Genomic DNA, 24390 nt, shown 5'->3' on the forward strand with positions numbered 1-24390 from the left:
GTGGGGGCAAGTAAAGAAGAGGCCCGGGGAAGTATGACAGAGAAACAAGGCCATTAGGATCTATTACTACCTCAGTGTGTCAACTGCGGGCAACAGAGCTGTCTCGACCTCAAAGGCGCAATTTACCCCGTTGTGGGCCAGCAGGAGCAGGAGTGCTTCATCCAGGCCCAACAAGCTCACCCCCGTGACCGCCCCCCCCACCGGTGCTCGACCCCTGATCTTCTTTAAGGCCCACCCGATGTCGTCCACCTCCCCCCACCCCTCCAATTTCTTCCACAACGCACAATCTCTCTCTCCCTCCCTCCCCCCTCTCTGATTCACGGCTCCTTCCCCTTCCGACAGGCAGTGCCTGTCAATCTGGCTGCCTGGCGTGTGGGAATCCTGGAAACACACATACTTACCTTCAGTTGAGTTGCGATTGCAGATCGTGACGCACTCATTTGGCTTCTGGATTCCCAACGTGAATATCTGTGGATGCGCTGGGTTCCCATCTCCGAGCTAAAATCATGCCCTGTGTCTCAGCAAGAAGTCAATGGATTGTGTCATCCCCTAGAAGCAGCTCTATAATCAAAAGCGCAACATGCTGCAACTAGCAGTAAAAGTGATGATGACACTCAACTTTGCCAGCGATTTGCCAAGGCCAATTAGCGCAGCCCTTCTGTTGCTCCAGCTGAGGTCAAATAATTCAGCACAAACTAGGAAATCAAACCTTTTGTGCTCTTTACGGCTTAGTTATGCATTGGATAAACCTGCTGAACCATCGGGGAACTGATGTGAAATATTTTTGTTCTCATGCACAGTTTTGGCTCTGCCGTTATTTGTATCTTTACTGGATTACAATCTCCCTTAATTCTGTAATACATGAATCCAATGGTTACTATTAACTAGCACAGTTTATTAGGTGTATTTTAGTTATAGAAAATTAACTTGAAGCAGAAAGTAGTACGATGTTTTTTTTAAAAAAAAAGATTCCTAATTTTAGTGTCCAAGTTTGTTCGTACAGTGTATTGCGGAGTTGAAATGGGGGCTTCAAAGGAATGAATGAAAGAAGCAGAATCTTGGCTATGTGAAGAGAGTATTATGGAGATATGGAGCAGGAGGGAGCCTCTAAGTGGGTGGAGAAACCTTGGACCTGTTATAGGTGACGTGTCAATTGTGAAGACATGGAGAGGGATCTCGGGAATGATAAGTGGGAAGGGAATGCCGAAAGCACAGAGAAGGTGTAAGGAGGGATTTAGGAGCAGATGGTGGGCGGATGAGCATCAGAGGATTTCAGAAACTGGCAGAAAGCAGGGAGCTCAGAGACACATAGCAAAAGAGTTCATCTTGGAGACACGGCAAGGAAGAAAGCGGATTTGAGGGAGAGAAGTGGCCCGTCATACTGAGTCAACGTTGTTTTTGAAATTATCAGCAACTCTTAGCTAATGTTTGAAAAATCAACTGCTCCTAAAGTATATTATCAAAGAAAGTACAATGTGTCATCAGAAAGATTAATTAACATCTGTAAGTTTATAATGTGGTTCTGTGCTCTCCTCTATTGTGTGTGCGTGTGTGAGAGACAGTGATACACTTGGGGGAAGAGGACATTATGGTGACGTAGTGTGTTGACATAAGGAACCACAGAGTGCGAGTTGTGGGGGTGGGGTGGGGGAGATATAAGGTTTCAGTTTGTGATCTCTCCTGCGTCACTGTGAAGAGAAGTCAAGGAGAAGCCAAGCATCTTGCTGAAGATGTAATCCCAGGACACTGTCATGCGAAGTGAAATGTGACTGCGCTCTTGGAAGCAGGAGGTGTGTAACCCAGGGAGAACTGCAAAGGAGAGAAAAAGACAGAAAAAAGGGTGATTTGCACCCTCTTCAAATTTATATTGAGGAAAAAAAGTGCAGAGGAAAGATACTGAAGTCTGAAGCAATCTTTTGTTCTTTTCCATTTACCCTTCAAGAATATTTCATTGGGATCATAGAATCATAGAAGTTTACAACATGGAAACAGGCCCTTCGGCCCAACATGTCCATGTCGCCCAGTTTATACCACTAAGCTAGTCCCAATTGCCTGCACTTGGTCCATATCCCTCTATACCCATCTTACCCATGTAACTGTCCAAATGCTTTTTAAAAGACAAAATTGTACCCGCCTCTGCTACTGCCTCTGGCAGCTCGTTCCAGACACTCACCACCCTTTGAGTGAAAAAATTGCCCCTCTGGACCCTTTTGTATCTCTCCCCTCTCACCTTAAATCTATGCCCCCTCGTTATAGACTCCCCTACCTTTGGGAAAAGATTTTGACTATCTACCTTATCTATGCCCCTCATTATTTTATAGACTTCTATAAGATCACCCCTAAACCTCCTACTCTCCAGGGAAAAAAGTCTCAGTCTATCCAACCTCTCCCTATAAGTCAAACCGTCAAGTCCCGGTAGCATCCTAGTAAATCTTTTCTGCACTCTTTCTAGTTTAATAATATCCTTTCTATAATAGGGTGACCAGAACTGTACACAGCATTCCAAGTGTGGCCTTACTAATGTCTTGTACAACTTCAACAAGACATCCCAACTCCTGTATTCAATGTTCTGACCAATGAAACCAAGCAAGCTGAATGCCTTCTTCACCACCCTATCCACCTGTGACTCCACTTTCAAGGAGCTATGAACCTGTACTCCTAGATCTCTTTGTTCTATAACTCTCCCCAATGCCCTACCATTAACGGAGTAGGTCCTGGCCCGATTCGATCTACCAAAATGCATCGCCTCACATTTATCTAAATTAAACTCCATCTGCCATTCATCGGCCCATTGGCCCAATTTATCAAGATCCCGTTGCAATCCTAGATCAGCGGGTGTACTATTGATTGTGTTTGCTGAATAGGATGTGATAAAGAAGTTTTCCATTTAAAAAAAAAATTCTCCTTTATTTTCTTCTCTGTAGAGCTGGAAAAGCAATTGTGCGAAAGGAACACAACAGCAAGCTAATAGTGACGTATCCCACAACTGCACTAAAAGTCAAAGGGAAAAAAAATTCAGGTGAAGCTGTGGAGGACAGTGGAGGTAAAGCTGCATTAAAACTTACCTGTGCACCACATCCTTCCACAGGTTGGGAGAGTGGATGGAAGCAGTGCTTCCCTGGCATGGTTAAAGAAATAAACTCAAAGATAACTTTATAAAGGTCCCAGAAGACCCATTAGACTGTTCACATGTGGATTCGCACTGCCCCAGTTGTGTACTACAACCGGCGTAAAGCCCCAGTGGTGTGAGACTACTTGCTAGGGGTGCTCTTACTTTAATGTGCTGGGCTGCCAGATTGCGGTCCTGACTCCTGAGTTATACTACCGCTTTCTCATTGATGTGTACCTGAGACCATTTGCACTGACGTGAACATGATCGTCTGATGGTCTTAAATGACTGGTACTTTTTCTGTTCTGCTTTTCAGTCTTTTACTAGCCAGTTCCTTTAGTGAAGACCCTTGACATTTAAACCCAGGCAATTAAATGTCTTTGTGAGTGACTCCTGTGTTTAACTCTTTTACAGCTGGAATTCGATCATGTCACTTCTGAAAATAACATAATTTAATTTCCACTGCCTCACCTCTTTGTGGAGAACGGGTGCATGGACATTGGTTGCTCTCTGGTACCTTGCCTAAGGATAAGCCTCCTTAGTTAGTGCCAGAAGGCTATTCGACCCTAGTGTGCATCAGAGCTGCATCTGATCCTGGCTGGCTTTATTTTCCTTCCCTAATCCGGGGAGGGTAAAGCCAATTGTAGTGCCTCTAACCCTATCCCAGCTGATATAAGCTAATGGCATAAACATGGGACCTTGCAAATCTGTATTTGCGCAGTGGCTATACCCACTGAGCTGTTGGGAGAAGCACTATAATTCAACATCAGGGATGAGGGACATCAGTTATGTGGAGAGACTAGAGAAGCTGGAATTGTTCTCCTACGAGCAGAGAAGGTTAAGGGGAGATTTAATAGAGGTGTTCAAAATTATGAACGGGGTAAATAAGGAGAAACTGTTTCCAGTGACAGAAGGGTCGGTAACCAGAGGACACAGATTTAAGATAATTGTCAAAAAAAATAGAGGGGGGAGATGAGGAGAAATTTTTTTTACTCTGCGAGTTGTTATGATCTGGAATGCACTGCCTGAAAGGGTGGCGGAAGCAGATTCAATAATAACTTTCAGAAGGGAATTGGATAAATACTTAAAAAGGAGAAATTTGCAGGGTTATGGGGAAAGCGCTGGGGAGTGTCACTAATTGAATAACTCTTCGAGGAGCTGGCACAGACACGATGGGCCAAATGGCCTCCTGTGCTGCATAATTCTAGGATTCTGTTAGCATTATAAATTTGAATATTTCTACCACACTGGCAAACTGGGAGATAGAGAAATCATTTTCATTTGTTTTTCCTAGAGTATGTCTTTAAAGCTTATTTTGTTATTTGCATATCTGTGTTTACATTTAATTCTGTTCTCTTTGTTGTCATTACTTCACCCTCGGCTTAGCTCAGTTGGTTGCGCTCTTGCCCTTGAGTCAGAAGGTTAGGTTCAAGTCTCACTCCCAGGATCTGAGCTTATAATCAATGCTGATACTTCAGTGCAGTACTGACAGAGTGCTGCATTGGCAGAGGTGTGTCTTTAGGATGAGATGTTAAACTGAGGCCCCGTTTGTTCGGGTGGATGTAAAAGATTCCATGGCACGGTTTTACATTGAGTTACATCAAGCTTACAGCACAGAAACAAATGTAAGGAATCTTACAACACCAGGTTATAGTCCAACAATTTTATTTTAAAATCACAAGCTCTCGGAGATTATCTCCTTCGTCAGGTGAGTGACGAAGGAGATAATCTCCGAAACTCACTCACCTGACGAAGGAGATAATCTCCGAAACTCACTCACCTGACGAAGGAGATAATCTCCGAAAGCTTGTGATTTTAAAATAAAATTGTTGGACTATAACCTGGTGTTGTAAGATTCCTTACATTTGTCCACCCCAGTCCATCACCGGCATCTCCACATCAGCACGGAAACAGGCCATTTGGCATAACTGGTCTATGCCGGTGTTTATGCTCCACACATGCCTCCTCCCACCCTTCTTCATCTAACCCTATCAGCTTACCCGTCTATTCCTTTCTTCCTCGTGTGCTTATCTAGCATTCTCCTTAAATGCATCCAAGCTATTCACCTCAACTTTCAAGAAGAGCAGGAAATTCTCCTGGTGTCCTGGCCAACATTCATCCCTCAACCAACACCATTAAAAACAGATCAACAACAACAACCTGCGTTTTCATTGCCCCTTTAACATAGAAAAACATCCTAAATCGCTTCACAGAGGCGTAATCAGAAAAATGGACTGTGAGCCAAAGAAGGAGATATTAGGAAACATGACCAAAAGTTTTGTCAAAGGAGGGGAGGGAGGTGGAGAGGCAGAGGGGTTTAGGGATGGAATTCTAGAGTGTGGGGCCTAGCAGGCTGAAAACACAGCCGCCAATGGCAGGGGTGAAGGTAGAGGGGATTCATAGGAGGTCAGAGGAATGGAGAGTTCGGTGGGGGGGGGGGAGATGGGGGGATTGTAGGGCTGAAGGAGGTTACTCAGATATGAAGTGGTGAGGACATAAAAGGATTTAAAGATGAGGAAGAGAAGCCATTGCTGAAGATGCTCTGGCTATGATTGAATAGGTAAGAGTGGACTAACTGGTCATTTATCTCATTGCTGTTTGTGGGACCTTGCTGTGCACATATTAGCTGCCATGTTCACCTACACAACAGTAATTATCCTTCAAAATTAATTAATTGGATGTGAAGTGCTTTGCAACACCCTGAGGTCATGAAAAGTGCTATATAAATGCAAGTTCTTCCTTACTGTTTTTCTTGCGTTTTTTTTCTGTCATGTACTTGTGAATGAACATTTATTATTCTTTTTGTATCTTTTTTAACAAGGTCTTGATGATTTCCAATTCGGAAAACGAGGATTTCTGACCCCCTCTACTGCCAAAGACCACGTGCTGGAACTATGGGAAAATGATGGTAACTGATTTATGAGTGTGCATTTATGGGGAACTAAACCCTATTATAAGGATCAGAGTGAGATGGAGAGAGAAATGCACTATACATAAAGGATATTTATAGAGAGAAATAAAAACAGAAAATTCTGGAAGTGAACAATTCTGAGTGAAGAGTAAAGCTGTCTTTCTTTTTTCTGATGCTAACATACCTGCAATGCATTTTCTGTACTAATTTCAGATGTCCAGCATTCACAGTCTTCTCTTTGTGTGTAAAGGTTATAGTGACTTGGTGCTAAGGCCTGCAATCTATAGCAGAACTCCCCATTTAAGATACCTAGGCCTTATTTCCAGTTGTGGCCTAGATAAGACCATCTACCACTATATGTATATGTGTGTGTATATGTGTGTGTATATATAAAATATAGGCACAATGGCAGAGGTTCAGTCCCTCTTTTGCTATCTTAAGGGGCCTGCTGTTCAATTTTTGGTTACATTTTAGCCCCAACGTTCCTCATCTTTGCTCACCCGGTGCACAGAGAGGCGAGCAAATCGGAAGACCTCCTGGTGGGTCTGCTCCAGGGCCTGGCTAAAACTGGCATTCGCGGGTCGCAGGAAGGGTCGCTCCGACTGCTTGCCACTCTTCTGAAGCCTTGTGCATGTCTGGGTGACCCTGGAAAGAGGTCACGCGGTGTCCACTTGAAGACTCCCGCAAACAGTGGGCACCACAGGATATTGGTTGCATCGTCGACCGTGAGGATCATATTTTAATTTAACCCGCGTTCAATTTTAGTTTTGATGGACCACTCGGATTAGTGGGACCCTCCTCTTGCGGTGGGCACTTGTAGTTTGTATTCAAGTGTGGTGGCATTGGACTGGCGGCAGTGTCGCTCCATTGGTCTATTTGAACCAGGGTGTAGGTTAGGATCAGATCAGCCATGATCTTATTAAATGGCGGAGCAGGCTCGAAGGGCCGATTGGCCTACTCCTGCTCCTATTTCAAATGTTGTTCTTATGTAGCAGAGCTCCTGACATTGCCTCACCTGGAGGGATGAGCAGGAGAAGCATCCAGAACTAATGAGGGGGCAGGGAGGTGGAAACTTGGGAGGCGCTTGGGGAGAGTGGATGACATGGGGAGACGGACATTGCAGCAGGAGAGCCAAAGCCAAGCACTGTGTAATTTTCTGTGGATAGTTTCTACATTTATGTAAGTTGCTTTGGCTATCAGCAAAAAGGATTTTGTCTTGCACTGCTTGCTACTGATTAAAGGAAAATGTTTCTGAATAGTCCTCAGAAGGTGAATTTTATTTTGTGCACTTCAAGGCTAGTAATATGCACATCGAGGAGTTGAACACCTTGCGTTCATTGTCAATACGGAGAGGACCTAAGTCAGTTATGGCACAAGTTAGGTGCAGTGCATACCTGCCTCTGCATTACCTTTACAATGTGTCTTACTGCACCAGTGAAATTCATCTACTTCCCAACCAACCAACCATCCTCAGAGCTTGAATGAAATTCCCAATTGTGCCAAATAAGGTTCTTGGGACCTACATGCACCAAGAACTGGATCAGGATGTCTAAATTCAGCTATTGTGGGGCCCTTGGAGCGAGTGTAGGTAGGAAACATTCAGATCAGTGGTCTGGGCTGGATTAAAACCTGCATCTCGGTAGCCAAAAGATACTATACTAACCCACAGTGCTGCCCAGTTCAGATGTTTGTGCTGTTTCTAAATATAATACTGACATTGAAATGTGACTAGGAATTCAAAAGTAGTTTTACTGAAAAAACCTTTTGTAGTTTCTGATGCACAAGTAAAACCCAAGGAAATAATAGTACAGGCAAAAAATGTACCCACATCCTTCATTAAAACCAATCCATCATTTCCATTAGGCTTCTTCCTGAAATATCTATTTCCCGGATTAGAAATACCTGGAGGTACAAAGACTGGCTGGAACCTAGACATGTTCTTCCTCGATCTCGTTGTTGTACCTCCTTGCAGGTAAGAATACTTCAAAGTGATATTTTGCTGTGCAAAAAGTATTATTGTATCTTAAAGTCGTAACTTTATTAATTTTAAAACATTTTAGTTAAAAAGCATATAGTAGTTGCAAGTCCACAGTCTATGGAGTTGCTTGTAACTTTGAGAGTAAGTTTTATAATGGCGGGATGAGGGGACTTTTCTTGTGCTGTTGGTATAAAATGCCACAGTACTTTTTTTATAATATAAAAAAAAGATTTTTGTCATGATTTGGGTGTAGCATTATCCCTTTTTGCCTTGAATTCATCAGGTTTCGTCCAATTAATCGGCTTGGAGACCAGATGTTCACCAACGGCCAAACTGTCAATCTACAAGCAGTGATGAAAGATGTCCAAGTGATACATAAACTCTTGGCTTTAATGGCACAGGAGCAGGTCAAGACCGTGCAGCCCATTCAGACTGAGGCGATGGAGACACCGGTAAGAATGAAGATGTGATTTTAATTTTCATTTGTTTACGTAGATGAAAGCTAGGCATTGGTAAGTTTGTCCATTTTGAGTACAGCTCTCGTTGGCTGTGTGCCTCAGCTCTGTGCGCTGGTCAGACAGCACCCAGTGCAGTGACTCGTCTATAACAGGAGTTGTGGCCCACGGGCCAGATCCACCCTGCGAGATCCTTTTGTTGGTAGCTGAAACTGGCCCTTCTTGACATTGGCTCTGTGTCCCTAATATGAGAAGAGACAGAGGCCGGATGAATGTCTCGGCTGCAGGCCCTTCAAACCCCCTGGGCCCAGAGGACGGGACAAGGCTGCTACCTGATTGGTGGATTTAGACCAATCGGGCAGCAGCCTTTTTGTGCCAATCAGTTCTCAAGTTTGGAAGTTTAAACAGTTGAGGCTGAAGCTTCACAGTTTTCCAGCTTCAGTGGGGAAGATAGTGGACAGGGGGAAATCCTGGAATTTCTGGTGTATGGGGCATGGAATTTCTGTGCGCGGGGTCTCCCTTGTGTCCGAGGATGTTGACTTTTAATGGGTGTGTGGGGGAGGTCTGGCTTTTTTGTGTATGGGGTGTTTGAATTTTCTGTGTATTGGGGCTCACATTTCTGCAAAATAATGCAGCCCTCTCCCTAGATTTGACATAAGTATCTGCCCCCTCCCCCACCCCCCCTCAAAAGGTTGGACATCACTGGTGTATATGACGACACTCCCCTTTTTTAAGCTCCTAAAAATGTATGTAAATTTCTGGTCTTATACATGAGAATGTACGATATGTAGCACTGACGTTTGACTGAACCTGGGCAGTTGAAAACTGATGCATCACCTTTAAAATTGAGAATCAGTTTAATTTGAGAATTACTGAACATAAGAACATAAGAAATAGGAGCAGGAGTAGGCCAATCGGCTCCTCGAGCCTGCTGTGCCATTCAATAAGATCATGGCTGATCTGATCCTAACCTCAAATCTAAATTCATGTCCAATTTCCTGCCCGCTCCCCGTAACCCCTAATTCCCTTTACTTCTAGGAAACTGTCTATTTCTGTTTTAAATTTATTTAATGATGTAGCTTCTACAGCTTCCTGGGGCAGCAAATTCCACAGACCTACTACCCTCTGAGTGAAGAAGTTTCTCCTCATCTCAGTTTTGAAAGAGCAGCCCCTTATTCTAAGATTATGCCCCCTAGTTCTAGTTTCACCCATCTTTGGGAACATCCTTACCGCATCCACCCGATCAAGCCCCTTCACAATCTTATATGTTTCAATAAGATCGCCTCTCATTCTTCTGAACTCCAATGAGTAGAGTCCTAATCTACTCAACCTCTCCTCATATGTCCACCCCCTCATCCCCGGGATTAACCGAGTGAACCTTCTTTGTACTGCCTCGAGAGCAAGTATGTCTTTTCTGAAGTCGCTGCAGTGTTGACTTTGCCACTTGTGAATGTTTCTCTCTCCTCAAATATTTATTCACAGGTGACACGGCTGATTGTTGGGTTTTTGCAGCTTGGTTTTGTTATTGTGATTTGAGGCAGGAAGAGAGTTGTGAGTGAGGTTCAGTTTTATTCATTGGCTCAAGTTGAAAGAATATAATGTGGAAAAATGTGAAGTTATCCACTTTGGTAGGAGAAACAGAAATGCAAAGTATTTTTTTAAATGGTGAGATATTGGGAAATGTTGATTTTCAAAGGGACCTGGATGTCCTAGTACATGAGTCACTGAAAGTTAACGTGCAGGTGCAGCAAGCAATTAGGAAGAGGATTTGAGTACAGGAGTAAAGATGTCTTGCTACAATTATATAGGGCCTTGGTGAGACCGCACCTGGAGTATTGTGTACAATTTTGGTCTCCTTACCTAAGAAAAGATATACTTGCCATAGAGGGAGTGCAACAAAGGTGCACCAGACCGATTCCTGGGATGGTGGGATTGTCGTGTGAGGAGAGGTTGAGTAGACTAGGCCTGTATTCTCTAGAGTTTAGAAAAATGAGTGGTGATCTCATTGAAACATACAAAATTCTTACTGGGCTCGACAGAGTAGATGCAGGGAGGATGTTTCCCCTGGCTGGGGGGAGTCTAGAAGCAGGGGTCACAGTATCAGAATAAGGGGTAGGCCATTTAGGACTGAAATGAGGAGAAATTTCTTCACTCAGAGGTTGGTGAATCTTTGGAATTCTCTACCCCAGAGGGCTGTGGAGGCTCGGTCATTGGGTACATTCAAAACAGAGATCGATAGATTTCTAGATATTAAAGGCATCAAGGGATATGGGGATGGTGCAGGAAAATGGCGCTGAGGTAGAAGATCAGCCATGATCTTGTTGAATGGCGGAGCAGGCTCGAGGGGCCGGATGGCCTACTCCTGCTCCTATTTCTTATGTTTCTGATGCACCACAGTACAAGCATCAATTTACATTAACACCCGCTGCTGTGTTTTACCGGACGTTCCGGGACAGCATGTCTGCACGTTACTGGATGGTTTTAACTGGTCGCACGCTCCTTTTTCCTTTAAGGCTGTGAACAGTATCCAGTCCGATGTTGAATTGAAATGGCAGACCTCGCTGTAAAGATTGTGTGTTGCTATAATTTTGCTGCTGGTTGTTCAGATAAGTTTCACCATGAGGAAAAACTTCTTTTGTGTACTGCAGATAATGAACTATTTATTTAAAAAAATGGTTTTATATATATATAGCGCACAGAGGAAATTCCCCCTTTACGCATTACTGCACTTTCAGACAGTTGTGATTAAAAGGTTGTCCCAGCTATCTGTCTATACATATCCTTTCACACGTGGATGCAGATAGCTCATCTCAGCTGGGCAAACAGCAAATCGGGAGCTAGATACAGTTGACCTTAGTGCCCCTTGTAAGGAAAGGGAAAATCGGTCAGTGATCTAGCTCCTGATCTTCATTCACTGATCCCTGATGGCAGTGTGTATGCTTGGACATCAGATGAGGACACAATCGGGGTCAGCTGTATTATTGCTCACGGTCTGAGCAATTCACTGTCTAGGCTCATGTGAAGAATGGCCATTTAGGTGTGAAAAGAGAGAGATATAGATGTGGGGGGGGGGGGAAGGGGAAGAGGAAGAGAGTGAGAGGGGAAGAGAGCAAGGGGGAGCGTGCCATGGATGGGGCGAGAGAGGGAGGGGGCAGGAGGATGATATAGACATGGATAAATAGGTAGTGAGAGAGATGGAGCGATAGATGGAGAAGCATGTATGCACAGTAGAGAAATGACCAGACTTCACTGTAAACACTGTTACTGAACTTTTAGGCAGAAGACAAGCCGGCCAGCATGGATCTTGCCTTTTTAGCTAGTGTACCCGGGCAGACGCTGACAGACAAACTCTACAGCTCCTGGATACACCTTCAGAGCCACATCAATATTGTTTTTGACAGCGATATGGACAAGCTGATTACTGACAAGTATCCAGGTATTCGCCAGGTGAGCTAGATGTTTAAGCGATGGTTGCATTCTACCTTGTTCTCGTTTACCCCTTTGGTTGGACTATTACTCATTTGTAAATAATTATGGTTTACCAAATGTGATGTTTGATTTTTTTAATATATAATTACAAAAACTTCTCCCAACAGATGTGTTGCTTCAGGCTGCAGTAGTTCAACCATCTTGGTGACTAGCCATCAAAAGCTGATCATTTTTCATTATTAAAGTTTTTTTTAAATATTACCATCGCAGCAAAAATTATTATCCGGCAATGCCTTGATTTTAAAATTCTCATCCTTGTTTTCAAATCCCTCAATGACCTCGCCCCTCCCTATCTCCGTAACCTCCTCCAGCTCTGCAACCCTCCGAGATCTCTGCACTCTTCCAATTCTTGCCTCTTGTGCACCCCCGGTTTTCATCGCTCCACCATTAGCGGCCGTGCCTTCAGCTGACTAGACCCTAAGCATTGGAACTCCCTCCCTAAACCTCTCCGCCTCTACCTACCTATCTTTCTAACTTTCTCTGCTCCTTTAAGATGCTCCTTAGAACCTACCTCATACCAAGCTTTTGTCACAACTGTCCTAATATCTCCTTATGTGGCTCGGTGTCAAATTCTGTGAAGCACCTTGAGACGTCTTATTACATTAAAGGCAGTATATAAATGAACGTTTATGTTACCAAGTCATTTGGCTAAAATAAATGGATCGACAGCTTCAGACGAAAGCCATGTTGGTAATGGCCAATACTTCTTTAAATGGAGAGGGCCATTAGCGCTTTTTAAAAAAATATATATAATTACAAAGAATCCTTCTTTGTCCTGCCTAATTGTATTCCCTTTTCTTATGAAATATTTTTGTTACGATGCTGAGTGATAATTTTTTTGCAAAAGACTTTTTGGTGCTGCACTGTGTACCTCTTGGCTGTTTTAAATGACTCTTTGTATGAGTCTCATCTTGAATAATAAACTGAATGCCATTGTGTTCAAGTCAGTTAAACAAAGATGGATCCACCCAGTCTGTGCTGTGCTAGCTGATCTCAGCCAGGGCAGTAACAAATGGGGAGCTAGACTTGGCACCAGTGACCGTGGGCAAGGAAGGGGAGAAGCAGTCAATGTTCTTGCTTCTTGATTCTCGTTCACTGATCCCTGCTGGCAGTGTGCGTGCTTGGACGTTGGGTGCTGATAGGATTGGGCCCGCTGTGTCATTGCGCACCGCTTTGAATGGCATTGTCCAGGCTCACGTTATGAAGAATGGCCGTTTACCGACGGGTACCTAGTGCTTGTTGAACTGTACCCCAGCATCGCCTTGATGATAGGATTATATGAAGAGGGGTGGGAGGGGGGTCGTGTGGAGCACAAACACCAGCATGGACCAGTCAGGCCGAATGGCCTGTTCCTGTGCTGTACATTCTGTGTAATTTTATGAGAGGTGGGAGTGAGGTTAACGGGGAGGGGAAAAACCCACATTCACAGATTTGCAATTTTATTTAATTTTTCCTTCATGTTGGGAGGGTGGATTGAGGGGAGTTTTAGTGTTCAAAGATCTTTGTGTAGGTGAATAAGTGTGAAGTGAGATCTCCTGTCACTTAAAGATTGCACCTTTTCTTAAATTCAGATCCTGGAAAAGAAGGAAGGTCTTTTCCGCAAACACATGATGGGAAAACGTGTGGATTATGCAGCCCGTTCAGTCATCTGCCCTGACATGTACATCAATACCAATGAGATTGGTATCCCAATGGTAAAATCTTTCTTTAGATATATCCGAGTAAATAAGCAAAGGTAGAAAATCTTATAGTTGTACAGTTTGCTTTGTGATGGGGGAAGAGGTTTTTGGAGAAGAAAGGTTTTAGGATTCTCCAGAATTAACAAGGTTTCTGGTTTTCACGAAAAAACAGACTAAAGTGTGGAATGCGATCTGCAAACAACACTGGGAAAAAAATCCTGTGCATTAAAAATAAAACTTGATTCATTCAGTAAAAATTAAATTTGATCCATTCAATCACCTATAAACGAGTAGCTCCGAATATCATCATGTGATTAAATTGAAATGCCGCTAGAGGGAGCTCTGTTGTCATGCAGCACCTTGAGACTCTAGTGGCAGAAATGTGCACTGATCGAATTCAGGCACAGCCACGAACACAAGAACTTCAGGTCAAGGAGATGAGGAGTTCATTCGACCCATCAAAACTTGATGCTCTGGTACTCTGACTCCCCCATATTGCATCCAGCTGCGTTTTGAATGTCCACAGTCTTTCTTTCTCTGCCTACCTCGCCCACAAAATTATTCCAGATATCTAGTGCTCTTTAAGTAAAGAAATTCATTGTTTACTTGTGACCTATATTTTTTTTTTCATCCAGTGCTAAATTCAATTTGTCATTTATCTGCCTGGTTGTAGAACTGATTCAAATCCTTTTACATGTCTCCTGCTGCAACCTCTGCCTCTGCTGTTCCTCCTATTTTGTGTCATTAGAAAATTTGACCAGCTTACATTTGGTTCTGATATTTAGGCCTGTTATATATAACAGAATCATAGAAAGGTTACAGCACGGAAGGAGGCCATTCGGCCCATCGAGTCCGCGCCGGCTCTCTGCATGAGCAATCCAGCTAGTCCCACTGCCACGCCCTTTCCCCGTAGCCCTGCAGATTTTTTCCTTTCAAGTACTTATCCAGTTCCCTTTTGAAGGCTATCTTATTGCAGTTATACAGGGCCTTGGTGAGACCGCACCTGGAGTATTGTGTGCAGTTTTGGTCTCCTTACCTAAGAAAGGATATACTTGCCATAGAGGGAGTGCAACAAAGGTTCACCAGACTGATTCCTGGGATGGCAGGATAGCTTTATGAGGAGAGGTTGGGTTGACTCGGCCTGTATTCTCTACAGTTTAGAAGAATAAGAGGGGATCTCATTGAAACATATAAAATTCTGACAGGGCTAGACAGACTGGATGCAGGGAGGATGTTTCCCCTGGCTGGGGGGTCTAGAACAAGGAGTCACAGTCTCAGGATACAGGGTAGAACATTTAGGACTGAGATGAGGAGAAATTTCTTCACTCAGAGGGTGGTGAACCTGTGGAATTCTCTACTACAGAATGCTGTGGAGGCCAAGTCATGGAATATATTTAAGAAGATGATAGATAGATTTCTAGACACAGAAGGAATCAAGGGTATGGGGAGAGAGCGGGAATATGGTATTGAGATAGAGGATCAGCCATGATCATATTGAATGGCGGAGCAGGCTCGAAGGGCCAAATGGCCTACTCCTACTTTCTGTGTTTCTATGTTGAATCTGCCTCCACCACCCCCTCAGGCAGCGTAATCCAGATCCGAAGCACTCGCTGTGCAAAAAGTTTTTCCTCATGTCACCTTTGATTCTTTTGCCAGTCACCTTAAATCTATATCCTCTGGTTCTTGACCCTTCCGCCAATGGAAACAGTTTCTCTCCATCTAGACCCTTCATGATTTTGAACACCTCTGTCAAATCTCCTCGCACCATCTCTGTTCCAAGGAGAACAACCTCAGCTTCTCCAGTCTATCCATGTAACTAAAGTCCCTCATCCTTGGAATCATTCTAGTAAATCTTTTTTGCACCCTCTCTAAGGCCTTCACATCTTTCCTAAAGTGCGGTGCCCAGAACTGGATACAATACACCAGTTGTGGCCGAACCAATGTTTTATAAAGGTTCATCATGACTTCCATACTTTTGTACTCTATGCCTCTATTCATAAAGCCCAGGATCCCGTATGCTCTTTTAACCGCTTTCTCAACCTGCCCTGCCACCTTCAACGACTTGTGCAATTATACACCCAGATTTCTCTGTTCCTGTACACCTTTTAGAGTTGTGCCCTCTAGTTTATATTGCCTCTCCTCATTCTTCTTACCGGAATATATCGCCTCGCATTTTTCTGTGTTAAATTTCATCTGCCACGTGTCTGCCCATGCCACCAGCCTGTCTATATCCTCTTGAAGTCTATCACTATCCTCCTCACTGTTTACTGCACTTCCAAGTTTTGTGTCATCTGCAAATTTTGAAATTGTGCCCTGTACACCCAAGTCCAAGTCATTAATATAAATCAAGAAAAGCAGTGGTCCCAGCACTGACCCCTGGGGAACACCACTGTATACCCCTCTCCAGTCCGATAAATAACCGTTCACCACTACTCTCTGTTTCCTGTCGCTTAGTCAATTCTGTATCCATGTTGCTATGGGCCTTTATTCCATGGGCCGCAATCTTGGTGCTAAGCCTACCGTGCGGCACTTTATCAAACGCCTTTTGAAAATCCGTATACACCACATCAATTGCATTGCCCTCATCTACCTTCTCTGTTACCTCTTCCAAAAACTCTTATCAAGTTAGTTAAACAATAGAAACAACAAGGGTCCAAGGATCTTGTTGGGTTGGACTTGGCATATTCCCGATGAGATGTTAAATTAAAGCCCCGTCTGCCTGTCCAGGTGGATGTGAAAGATCCCACGGCACATGTTTTTTTGTAGAAAAGCAGGGAGTTCTCCCGGTGTCCTGACCAACATTCATCCTTGAAATAACACCACCAAAAGAGATTAACTGGTCCTTTATCTCTTGCTGTTTTGGGACCTTGCTGTGCACAAATTGGCTGCCACATTTGCCTACAAAACAACAGTGACTACATTGAAAAAGTAATTGTTTGTTTGGCTTTTAGTTCAATTAGAAGTATTTTGTTAAAAGATTTGTGGAAGTCTAAATAGAAGACTTTATTTGTAACCCGCTTATAGAAGTGAGGAGGTTTCCCCTTATAAATGTTAATAATATTGGGCTACTGGGCCTGTAAATGTCTGGGACTAGACAAGTCCTTGTAAAACAGCGGAGCACCTGAAAGCTTTGAAGATACCAAGTCCTGAAGTAGTTTCGTCTGAAGTACAGTCCCCATCGCTATACACGGTGGATGGTAAAACCGACTGATTGAAGCTGCCTGAAGTCACCGTCAGCTGTTCGAACTGTTAACAGTTACGGGAGGCAGTCAGAAAGTGGAGACTTTGGGCAGCTTCAATCAGCTTTTAAATTGGTAGGTACTGAACTGCATGAAATAGCTGGCACGTTTCATTTGTTTTAAGCGGCGCCTTTGTAATTGCCGCTTACGGTGATGACAAATGGTTAGCGCCGTTTGCCCGATATAGGCTGTTGCCTGTGATAAAGAAGGACGGTGTAAGTGGTGGGAACTGTACATATTTTTTATTCAGCCACCTAGAAAAATGTAAGCCTATCCTTTTTTTTTACCCCCAAAAGGTTTTTGCTACAAAGCTGACCTATCCTCAGCCAGTGACACCGTGGAACGTGCAGGAGCTGAGGCAAGCAGTGGTAAATGGGCCAAATGCACATCCAGGGGCTTCTATGGTAATCAATGAAGATGGGTCTCGTACTATTCTGAATGCAGCCAACCCAACCCAGAGAGAGGCCATCGCCAAACAACTGCTGACACCTAGTACTGGCGAACAGAAGATGGGGATGAAAATTGTAAGTGGAGGCCTTTGGAAATTGAAGCAGGATAGCTGGAGAAATGTTTGAATCGTTCCTCGTGAGCAATTTGCACAAAATCACAACTACATACAAAAAAGCTACATTTGGGTAGAGACAGCGAGTTTCCAGTCTTGTACATAGAGATAGCACAAGTGTCTGAAGTTTCCTGTTAGCACTCATTCATGACTTGATATTTTACACCAGACCTGTTCCTATTTAGCTTAATAGTATTTTCTTTCCCCTTTAACCCACCTGTAATACTTCGCTTTCCTGGGTGGAACAGCAGGTTTGAGACCTAACACTCATGCCTCTGCCAAAGCTGCTCCGCAGCTGGTTTCCTGAAGTGTGTCAGGAGGTGTAACTACTTTATTTTTTTTCCCCCCTTCCTCTTGGTATTACATTGTTGGTGGATCTCACTCAGCACTGCTCACCAGTCAACTGGAATCTGGAGTGCGTTATGATGTTTAGCTGCTAAAATGGTGATTTGTTTTCTTTATTGGGTCCTTTAAAGGTTACTGTTCAAATATTCCCTGTAGGGAAGTGGTCTAAATAGGCAAATCTAGGTAATTGTAGCTACTTGTAAATTTGTGAAGACAATCTGGGGGCAAATGTAGCTGCATGTAAATTTCTGGCTCCTGGTCAGAAGAACGTGGCACAAAATGATGTCTGTTTTTGTCTGTAACAAAGCGTGACAGTTTGAAGTGTGGTATTTGGAGTGTGATGGAAGCACACTTGACACAAGACTGGATGTTGGCTTGAATTTCTGTTCTAGTGCTTCATTCCTCAGCATGTGAGAGCTCCAACATGCTGGCCTGAAACCAAAGTGTGATTATATCTTTAATGTTTCCTGAGTTAAGAAAACCATTTGAGACATTGGAACTGGAGAAATTGTATGGGAGACTGGAGGTCCCTTGGAACGAGTTAATAACTATTGGATGACTTGGTATGTGACTTGTTATCTGTGTTTGAGATAAGTTGAAGTAATTAATGAAGGTGCGGTAGTGTAGTGGTTCTGTTACTGGATTAGTAGTCTAGAGGCTTAGACCAGGTGAGTTCAAATCCCACTGTGGTAGTTTGAGATTGCATTCAGTTTTTTAAAACCTGGAAATGAAGAGCTGGTATCAGTATAAGTGACCAGGAAGATTGTCGTAAAAACCCAACTGGTTCACTAACATCCTTTAGGAAGGAGAATCTGCTGCCCTTACCCGGTCTGGTCTATATGTGACTCCAGTCTCAGACCAACATGGTTGACTCTTAACTGCCCTCTGAAGTGGCCTAGCAGCCTTTCAGGGAGAAGACCTATCACCGCCTTCTCCGGGCAACCAGGAATGGCAATAAATGCCGCCCTTGCCAGTGACTCCCACATCCCGAGAATGAATTTAAAAAAAATTGTAGTAACTCTTTTTAAGATCATTGATAAAAGAACTGGTGGTTGATGCTGAATGGCAAGGCCAATACTGTTGTGAAAATCACTAATGTTCCCCTTCTTCAGTAATTTCTCAACATAGTCCTGATGTAGTGAGGAAGAAGAGCATGTAGAGTGGAATATTTGTTGCACAGAAGGAATGAGCAATACCAATAAATTAGAGACAAGAAAGATTGAGAAAGAAAGAGGATCTGGAGAGAGAGCATTTGGTATCTGGTCTCCTGAAGGTGTGTCAGGATGGGTGACTCTTCAATTTTTTCCCCCATCCCACATTGCTAGTGGATCTCTCTTGGCACTGCTCAGCGGTCGTTTGGAATCTGGAAAGGTCACCTATCAAACAATGAGCTTTTTCTTACATACGGGAGTTTGAGAGGTTTTGGAACTTCTCCAGCCATGGCAGAGTATTCAAATCTGAGCTTTATGTAGAATTGCGGAAAAGAGGTACGAAAGAGGAAACCTGAGCTTTAGCAGTGGAGAAGATGTGGAATATCAGGAAATAGAGAGGCTAAGCACGTCAATGGACCCGTAGGGGTGGAGTCATCAAAGGCAAGAGGTGTATCTGCTGGTTGGACTTGAATCCAATGTGTCTATGTAACTTGTATTACTTCACTGTTATATTATTTAATATTTATATATTTTTTAAGGTGTGTCGGCATATTAAGAATGGAGATGTTCTCTTGCTTAACCGTCAACCGACGTTGCACAGGCCCTCTATACAGGCCCATCGGGCCCGGATCCTGCCAGGAGAGAAGGTCCTGAGGCTTCACTATGCTAACTGCAAAGCCTACAACGCTGACTTTGACGGTGATGAAATGAATGCCCACTTCCCGCAGAATGAACTTGGCCGAGCAGAGGCCTACGTGATTGCCAGTACCGATGAACAGTATTTGGTTCCCAAGGCAAGTAAAGAAAGAAAGAACTTGCATTTCTTTAGCGCCTTTCACGACCTCAGGACGTCCCAAAGCGCTTTCCAGCCAATAAAGAATTTTTGAAGTGTAGTCACGGTTGTAATGTAGGAGTCACGGCAGCTAATTTGCGCACAGCAAGGTCCCACAAACGTGATAATGACCAGATAATCTGTTTTTAGTGATGGCTGATGGATAAATATTGGCCAGGACACTGGGGAAATCTCCCCTGCTCTTCTTCAAAATAGTGCCATGGGATCTTTTACATCGACCTCAGAGGTCAGACGTGGCCTCGGTTTAACGTCTCATCCGAAAGACAGCACCTCAGACAGTGCAGCACTCCCTCGATACTGCACTGGAGTGTCAGCCTGGATTATACGCTCAAGTCTCTGGAGTGGGACTTGAACACGCAATCTTCTGACTCAGAGACGAGAGTGCTACCACTGAGCCATGGCTGACATAATTGTGATAAGTACATTATTGTCGGCAAGTAAACATAGGCAAATCATCTTCTGCTTCCCTTGAGAGCGAAAGGTTTGGTGAGTGTGCACTTCTCTATCCGTCACGTATTTTTTTGCATCTTATCACTGGTTCTTGAAGGCACTGATTCTTGCTGGGGTACAGTTCCACAGCTGCTGGCAGTCCCTCTGTATCTTGCCCAAGTGACCATTCTTAATGTGTGAGTTAATGGCGAATATTGGCATGATTTTCTACTGGTTGGGGAGGTGGGAACAGCATTTGAGCCCAATCCCATCCTTGCCTGATGTCACCTTGTACACTTTCCAACTCACTTTTTTTCCCCTCGTTTTTTAAATCCAGTCTTTCTTTAGGTGGTAGTATTTTACACTGAAAGAACTCCCCCGACGGCTTCAGATCTCTTTTGCTCTCCCCTTCACCATTGACCAACTTTCCCCTGTACGGCATTCTGTTAAAAGGTTTTTTTTTGAAGTGACTGGGCGCAGTTTTTCTGAACTGCTTCATTTATCTAGTGATAACTTTGTGGTGAAAATGTTCCGCAGGCTTGATTTCTCCAAAGCTCTCCTCACTGGCCCCTGAGCACGACTTTACACAAACTTCGACTGATCCAGAGCTCTGCCACCTGTGCTGTACTAAGTTCTGCTCACCTGTCATCCCTGCCTTCGTTGACCGCCACTTGTTTCCTATCCCGCAATGCATTTGTTTCAAAATCCTTATCCTCTACAAACCCCTCAATGGCCTCACTCCACCCTATCTCTGCAACTTCTGCAGCCCTAACTTCCACTCCCCCGCCCCTCCCCCCTCCCCCCCCCCCCCCCCCCCCAAATCACCACATGGTCTCTCTGTCCGTCATTGATGACCGACCCTTCAGCTGTCAAGGCTTTGTGTGCTAGAATTCTTTCCCTAAACCCCTCTTCCTTGTTTCGTCTCTTCTCGCTTTCACAAACTGCCTCTACTACCACCGTCTGCAAAGCCTTGCTTGGTGTCCAATTTCCCCTGCCCCCCGCCCCCACCTTGTCAGGCATTTCACCATGTTAAGTGTAAGTGCTGTTGTTGAAGCCTCTAGATGCTGTTTCAGAATGTTTTATTTATGGCGAACATTTGCTTAGGCACTAATTTGCAACCTGCTCAGCCTGGGGCAATGGCTTTAGTAGGAGTAACTGGAATGTTTTGCCTTCCACTGAGCTCTGGATTAAGAGGATTTTTTTTTTGTGTTTTGAAGATTTTTGTAATCCTGCTGTGACCTCCCCGTGGCAGTTACATCAGTTATTAAATATAAAACCTCCTTTGATATTTTCCATTAGGACGGCAAACCTTTGGCAGGTTTAATTCAGGATCACATGGTGTCTGGCACCAGCATGACAATCCGGGGCCGTTTCTTCACACGGGAACAGTACATGGAGCTCGTCTACCGAGGTCTCACGGACAAACCGGGCCGGGTGAAGATTCTTCAGCCAGCTGTGATTAAACCATATCCACTCTGGTCAGGAAAGCAGGTGATTCTGATAACTATCCATCAGCCTATCATAAGTCACTAACAGAAGGTGACAAAAGATTCATTAGCGTCGGAAAGTTAATCGACGTATAGGTGTCAGCAATACAAAAAAAAATTTACGGGAGTGTCACCACCATCACCCCGCCCCCCCCCCCCCCCCAATGCCCTGACAATCAACCCATTAAAAAGATTTTTCATCGCACTTACTGCCCTTTTGTCTATTGCATTTGAGTTTAGTGAGGAGAAAAGAAGAATGTTTGTTTAACCAGTGAGTGCTGATGGCTTTGATGGGATGTGCCTGGCTGATAAAGGTTGCTGAGCAGACCCATGCAATGGAGTGGGTAATTTTCCATAACCGCTGAGTTAAATACAACATAACTCTGCCGACTTTTATTTAGCTCCTTTTGCTTAGGAACAGGAGTAGGTCATTCAGCCCCTCGAGCCTATTCCGCCATTCAATTAGATCACGGCTGATCTGCATCTTAACTCCATCAACCCGCCGTGGCCCCGTAACCCTTATTACCTTTGCCCAACAATGCCTTGCATTTTTTTGGACTCGATAATCCCCCACCCCCAGTCAGTTCCCTTGATGATATTGTCACTCACTGCTTTAAAAACAAAAATATTGGAGGGGAAAAAATAATCAACTGAAGTAGGCAGGGGAAACAAAAAGGACACCGAGCTTATTTAAATTTTTAGAGAGACGAGATGCTCCTCCCTGCACTCTTAAACATTTCCATCTGGAATTTCTCCTGGGGTTCTTGCGATCTCCTGCTATTTTCATTGGCCTTCCGCCGAAGTTACATTGGGAGATTGGGAGAACCCCCACGGGAATTCTGCCCTTGAAATTTACTGGCTAGGAATGTGTAAATTCGGGTGCAGAGGAGCCAGCTTCTCATCAAGCCGTGATAAACAAGGTATCTGCCCCTGCGAATCATCACTACCTGCTAACTAAGATCGATGGCCACAGCATAGCTGCGCTCACTGGTAAAGCTTTGCACTGGTTTAAATTTTTGTCCTGGAAAAAAAAAATTGTTGACCGAGTGCTAGGGCGCGGATTCTTGTCCAAGCCCTCCCCAAGCACGGTGTTTTTTGATCTGTACTTTAACGTCAGAGAGAGGTACACAGTAGAGACCGGAAACTTCTGTTCCCCACAGAGAGGGAAAAAAAGCTGTCAGTCAGGCCACCGGTGGCAGAAGCTGAGCAATTGTCTTGCCATCTTTGTCGGATGGAATTGATACATGGGGGGGAAAAGGGGGCCTTAAGAGAGGGAAAGAATATAATAACAAATAAACGGTCAGAGTATTCACCCAGTGACTCAGCTAGTGAGAGCAATCCCAATATGGAACTGAGCTATACGCAATAGGAAGGCTTCCAGGTTCAATCCTCATTTTTGTTGAGTTAACTGAGCTCAGGTGGGGCGTTGTTAGGGCGCTACAGCAGGGCGCCCCTTGACTAAGGGAGGTGGGGGCATTGGAACCGGTCAGGAGGTCCCACTGCCGAATGGTATCCAGTGGCTGAAACTGGGAAGCGCACGTGTGTGGATGTTAAATGAGGGCAGGATCAGGCTTTGCTGTTATCCACAATCGATACTTCACCAACTCTCAAAATGCCCAGGCTCACACATGAACAATGGTTGCTTGGGCAAGATAAGAGAATGGCGCCTGACCTGCTGAGTGTTTCCAGCATTTTCTGAGAATGGCACCTGCTACCCTTGGAGCCATATTTGAGCTAGAGTTGGTACCTTCAGGAGAGGAACAGAGAAAATTGGAATGGGGAAAACAATGCTTGAACTGCATAAGAATAACAATGGCGAGTGGTTTAATATGATGTGATCCTAATACTGTTGGTACTGGGTATGTATCGAATGTGGTGGATGACATGTAATATCGTATCATTACAACTATTTACTGCCTGACTGTCACTGGTCAATCCCATTTCTCTGTGCCGCACCTTAAAACATGTTGCTGTCTTTTCAGGTTGTTTCTACGTTGCTGATTAACATAATCCCCAAGGATCAAATACCATTGAACTTGACGGGAAAAGCTAAAATCAGTGGGAAGGCTTGGATTAAAGAAGCTCAGCGCCTGGTGGTGTACTTTGATATGGAGTGGATGTCCGAGTCCAAGGTATGTTAGTACTTCCATTGTGTTTTGCAATCTTCAGGCAGTCCAAAATTGAATTTGGTGCTTGGTACTTCTTCTTCAAGGTGTTGACTCAGACAGGGGTATTGGTTCTGTGGGCACCCGGCACCTGTGATAACTCACCCATGCAGCCCTTCTTCATCTGTGAGCCTAGACAGTGAAGTTTAGTGGCCTGTTTGACATATAGAATCATAGAATCATAGAAGTTTACAACATGGAAACAGGCCCTTCGGCCCAACATGTCCATGTCGCCCAGTTTATACCACTAAGCTGCACTTGGCCCATATCCCTCTATACCCATCTTACCCATGTAACTGTCCAAATGCTTTTTAAAAGACAAAATTGTACCTGCCTCTGCTGTTGCCTCTGGCAGCTCGTTCCAGATACTCACCACCCTTTGAGTGAAAAAATTGCCCCTCTGGACCCTTTTGTATCTCTCCCCTCTCACCTTACATCTATGCCCCCTCGTTATAGACTCCCCTACCTTTGGGAAAAGATTTTGACTATCTACCTTATCTATGCCCCTCATTATTTTATAGACTTCTATAAGATCACC

At 44.2% G+C, this 24390-nt stretch overlaps 1 protein-coding gene across 1 annotated transcript in view; it reads left to right on the forward strand.

Moving 5' to 3' along the window:
• polr1a (RNA polymerase I subunit A) overlaps positions 1-24390 on the forward strand; it is a 132660-nt gene that overhangs the window by 19404 nt on the left and 88866 nt on the right. The window contains exons 6-15 of the mRNA XM_067982355.1: positions 2925-3043; positions 5931-6017; positions 7884-7992; positions 8282-8450; positions 11730-11900; positions 13514-13636; positions 17157-17384; positions 19458-19712; positions 21500-21691; positions 23670-23819. Coding sequence (XP_067838456.1) covers positions 2925-3043; positions 5931-6017; positions 7884-7992; positions 8282-8450; positions 11730-11900; positions 13514-13636; positions 17157-17384; positions 19458-19712; positions 21500-21691; positions 23670-23819 — 1603 coding nt within the window. The remainder of the gene's footprint in view (positions 1-2924; positions 3044-5930; positions 6018-7883; positions 7993-8281; positions 8451-11729; positions 11901-13513; positions 13637-17156; positions 17385-19457; positions 19713-21499; positions 21692-23669; positions 23820-24390) is intronic.

This window comes from Heptranchias perlo, chromosome 1 (assembly GCF_035084215.1).
Source record: "Heptranchias perlo isolate sHepPer1 chromosome 1, sHepPer1.hap1, whole genome shotgun sequence".
Lineage (NCBI taxonomy): Eukaryota > Metazoa > Chordata > Chondrichthyes > Hexanchiformes > Hexanchidae > Heptranchias > Heptranchias perlo.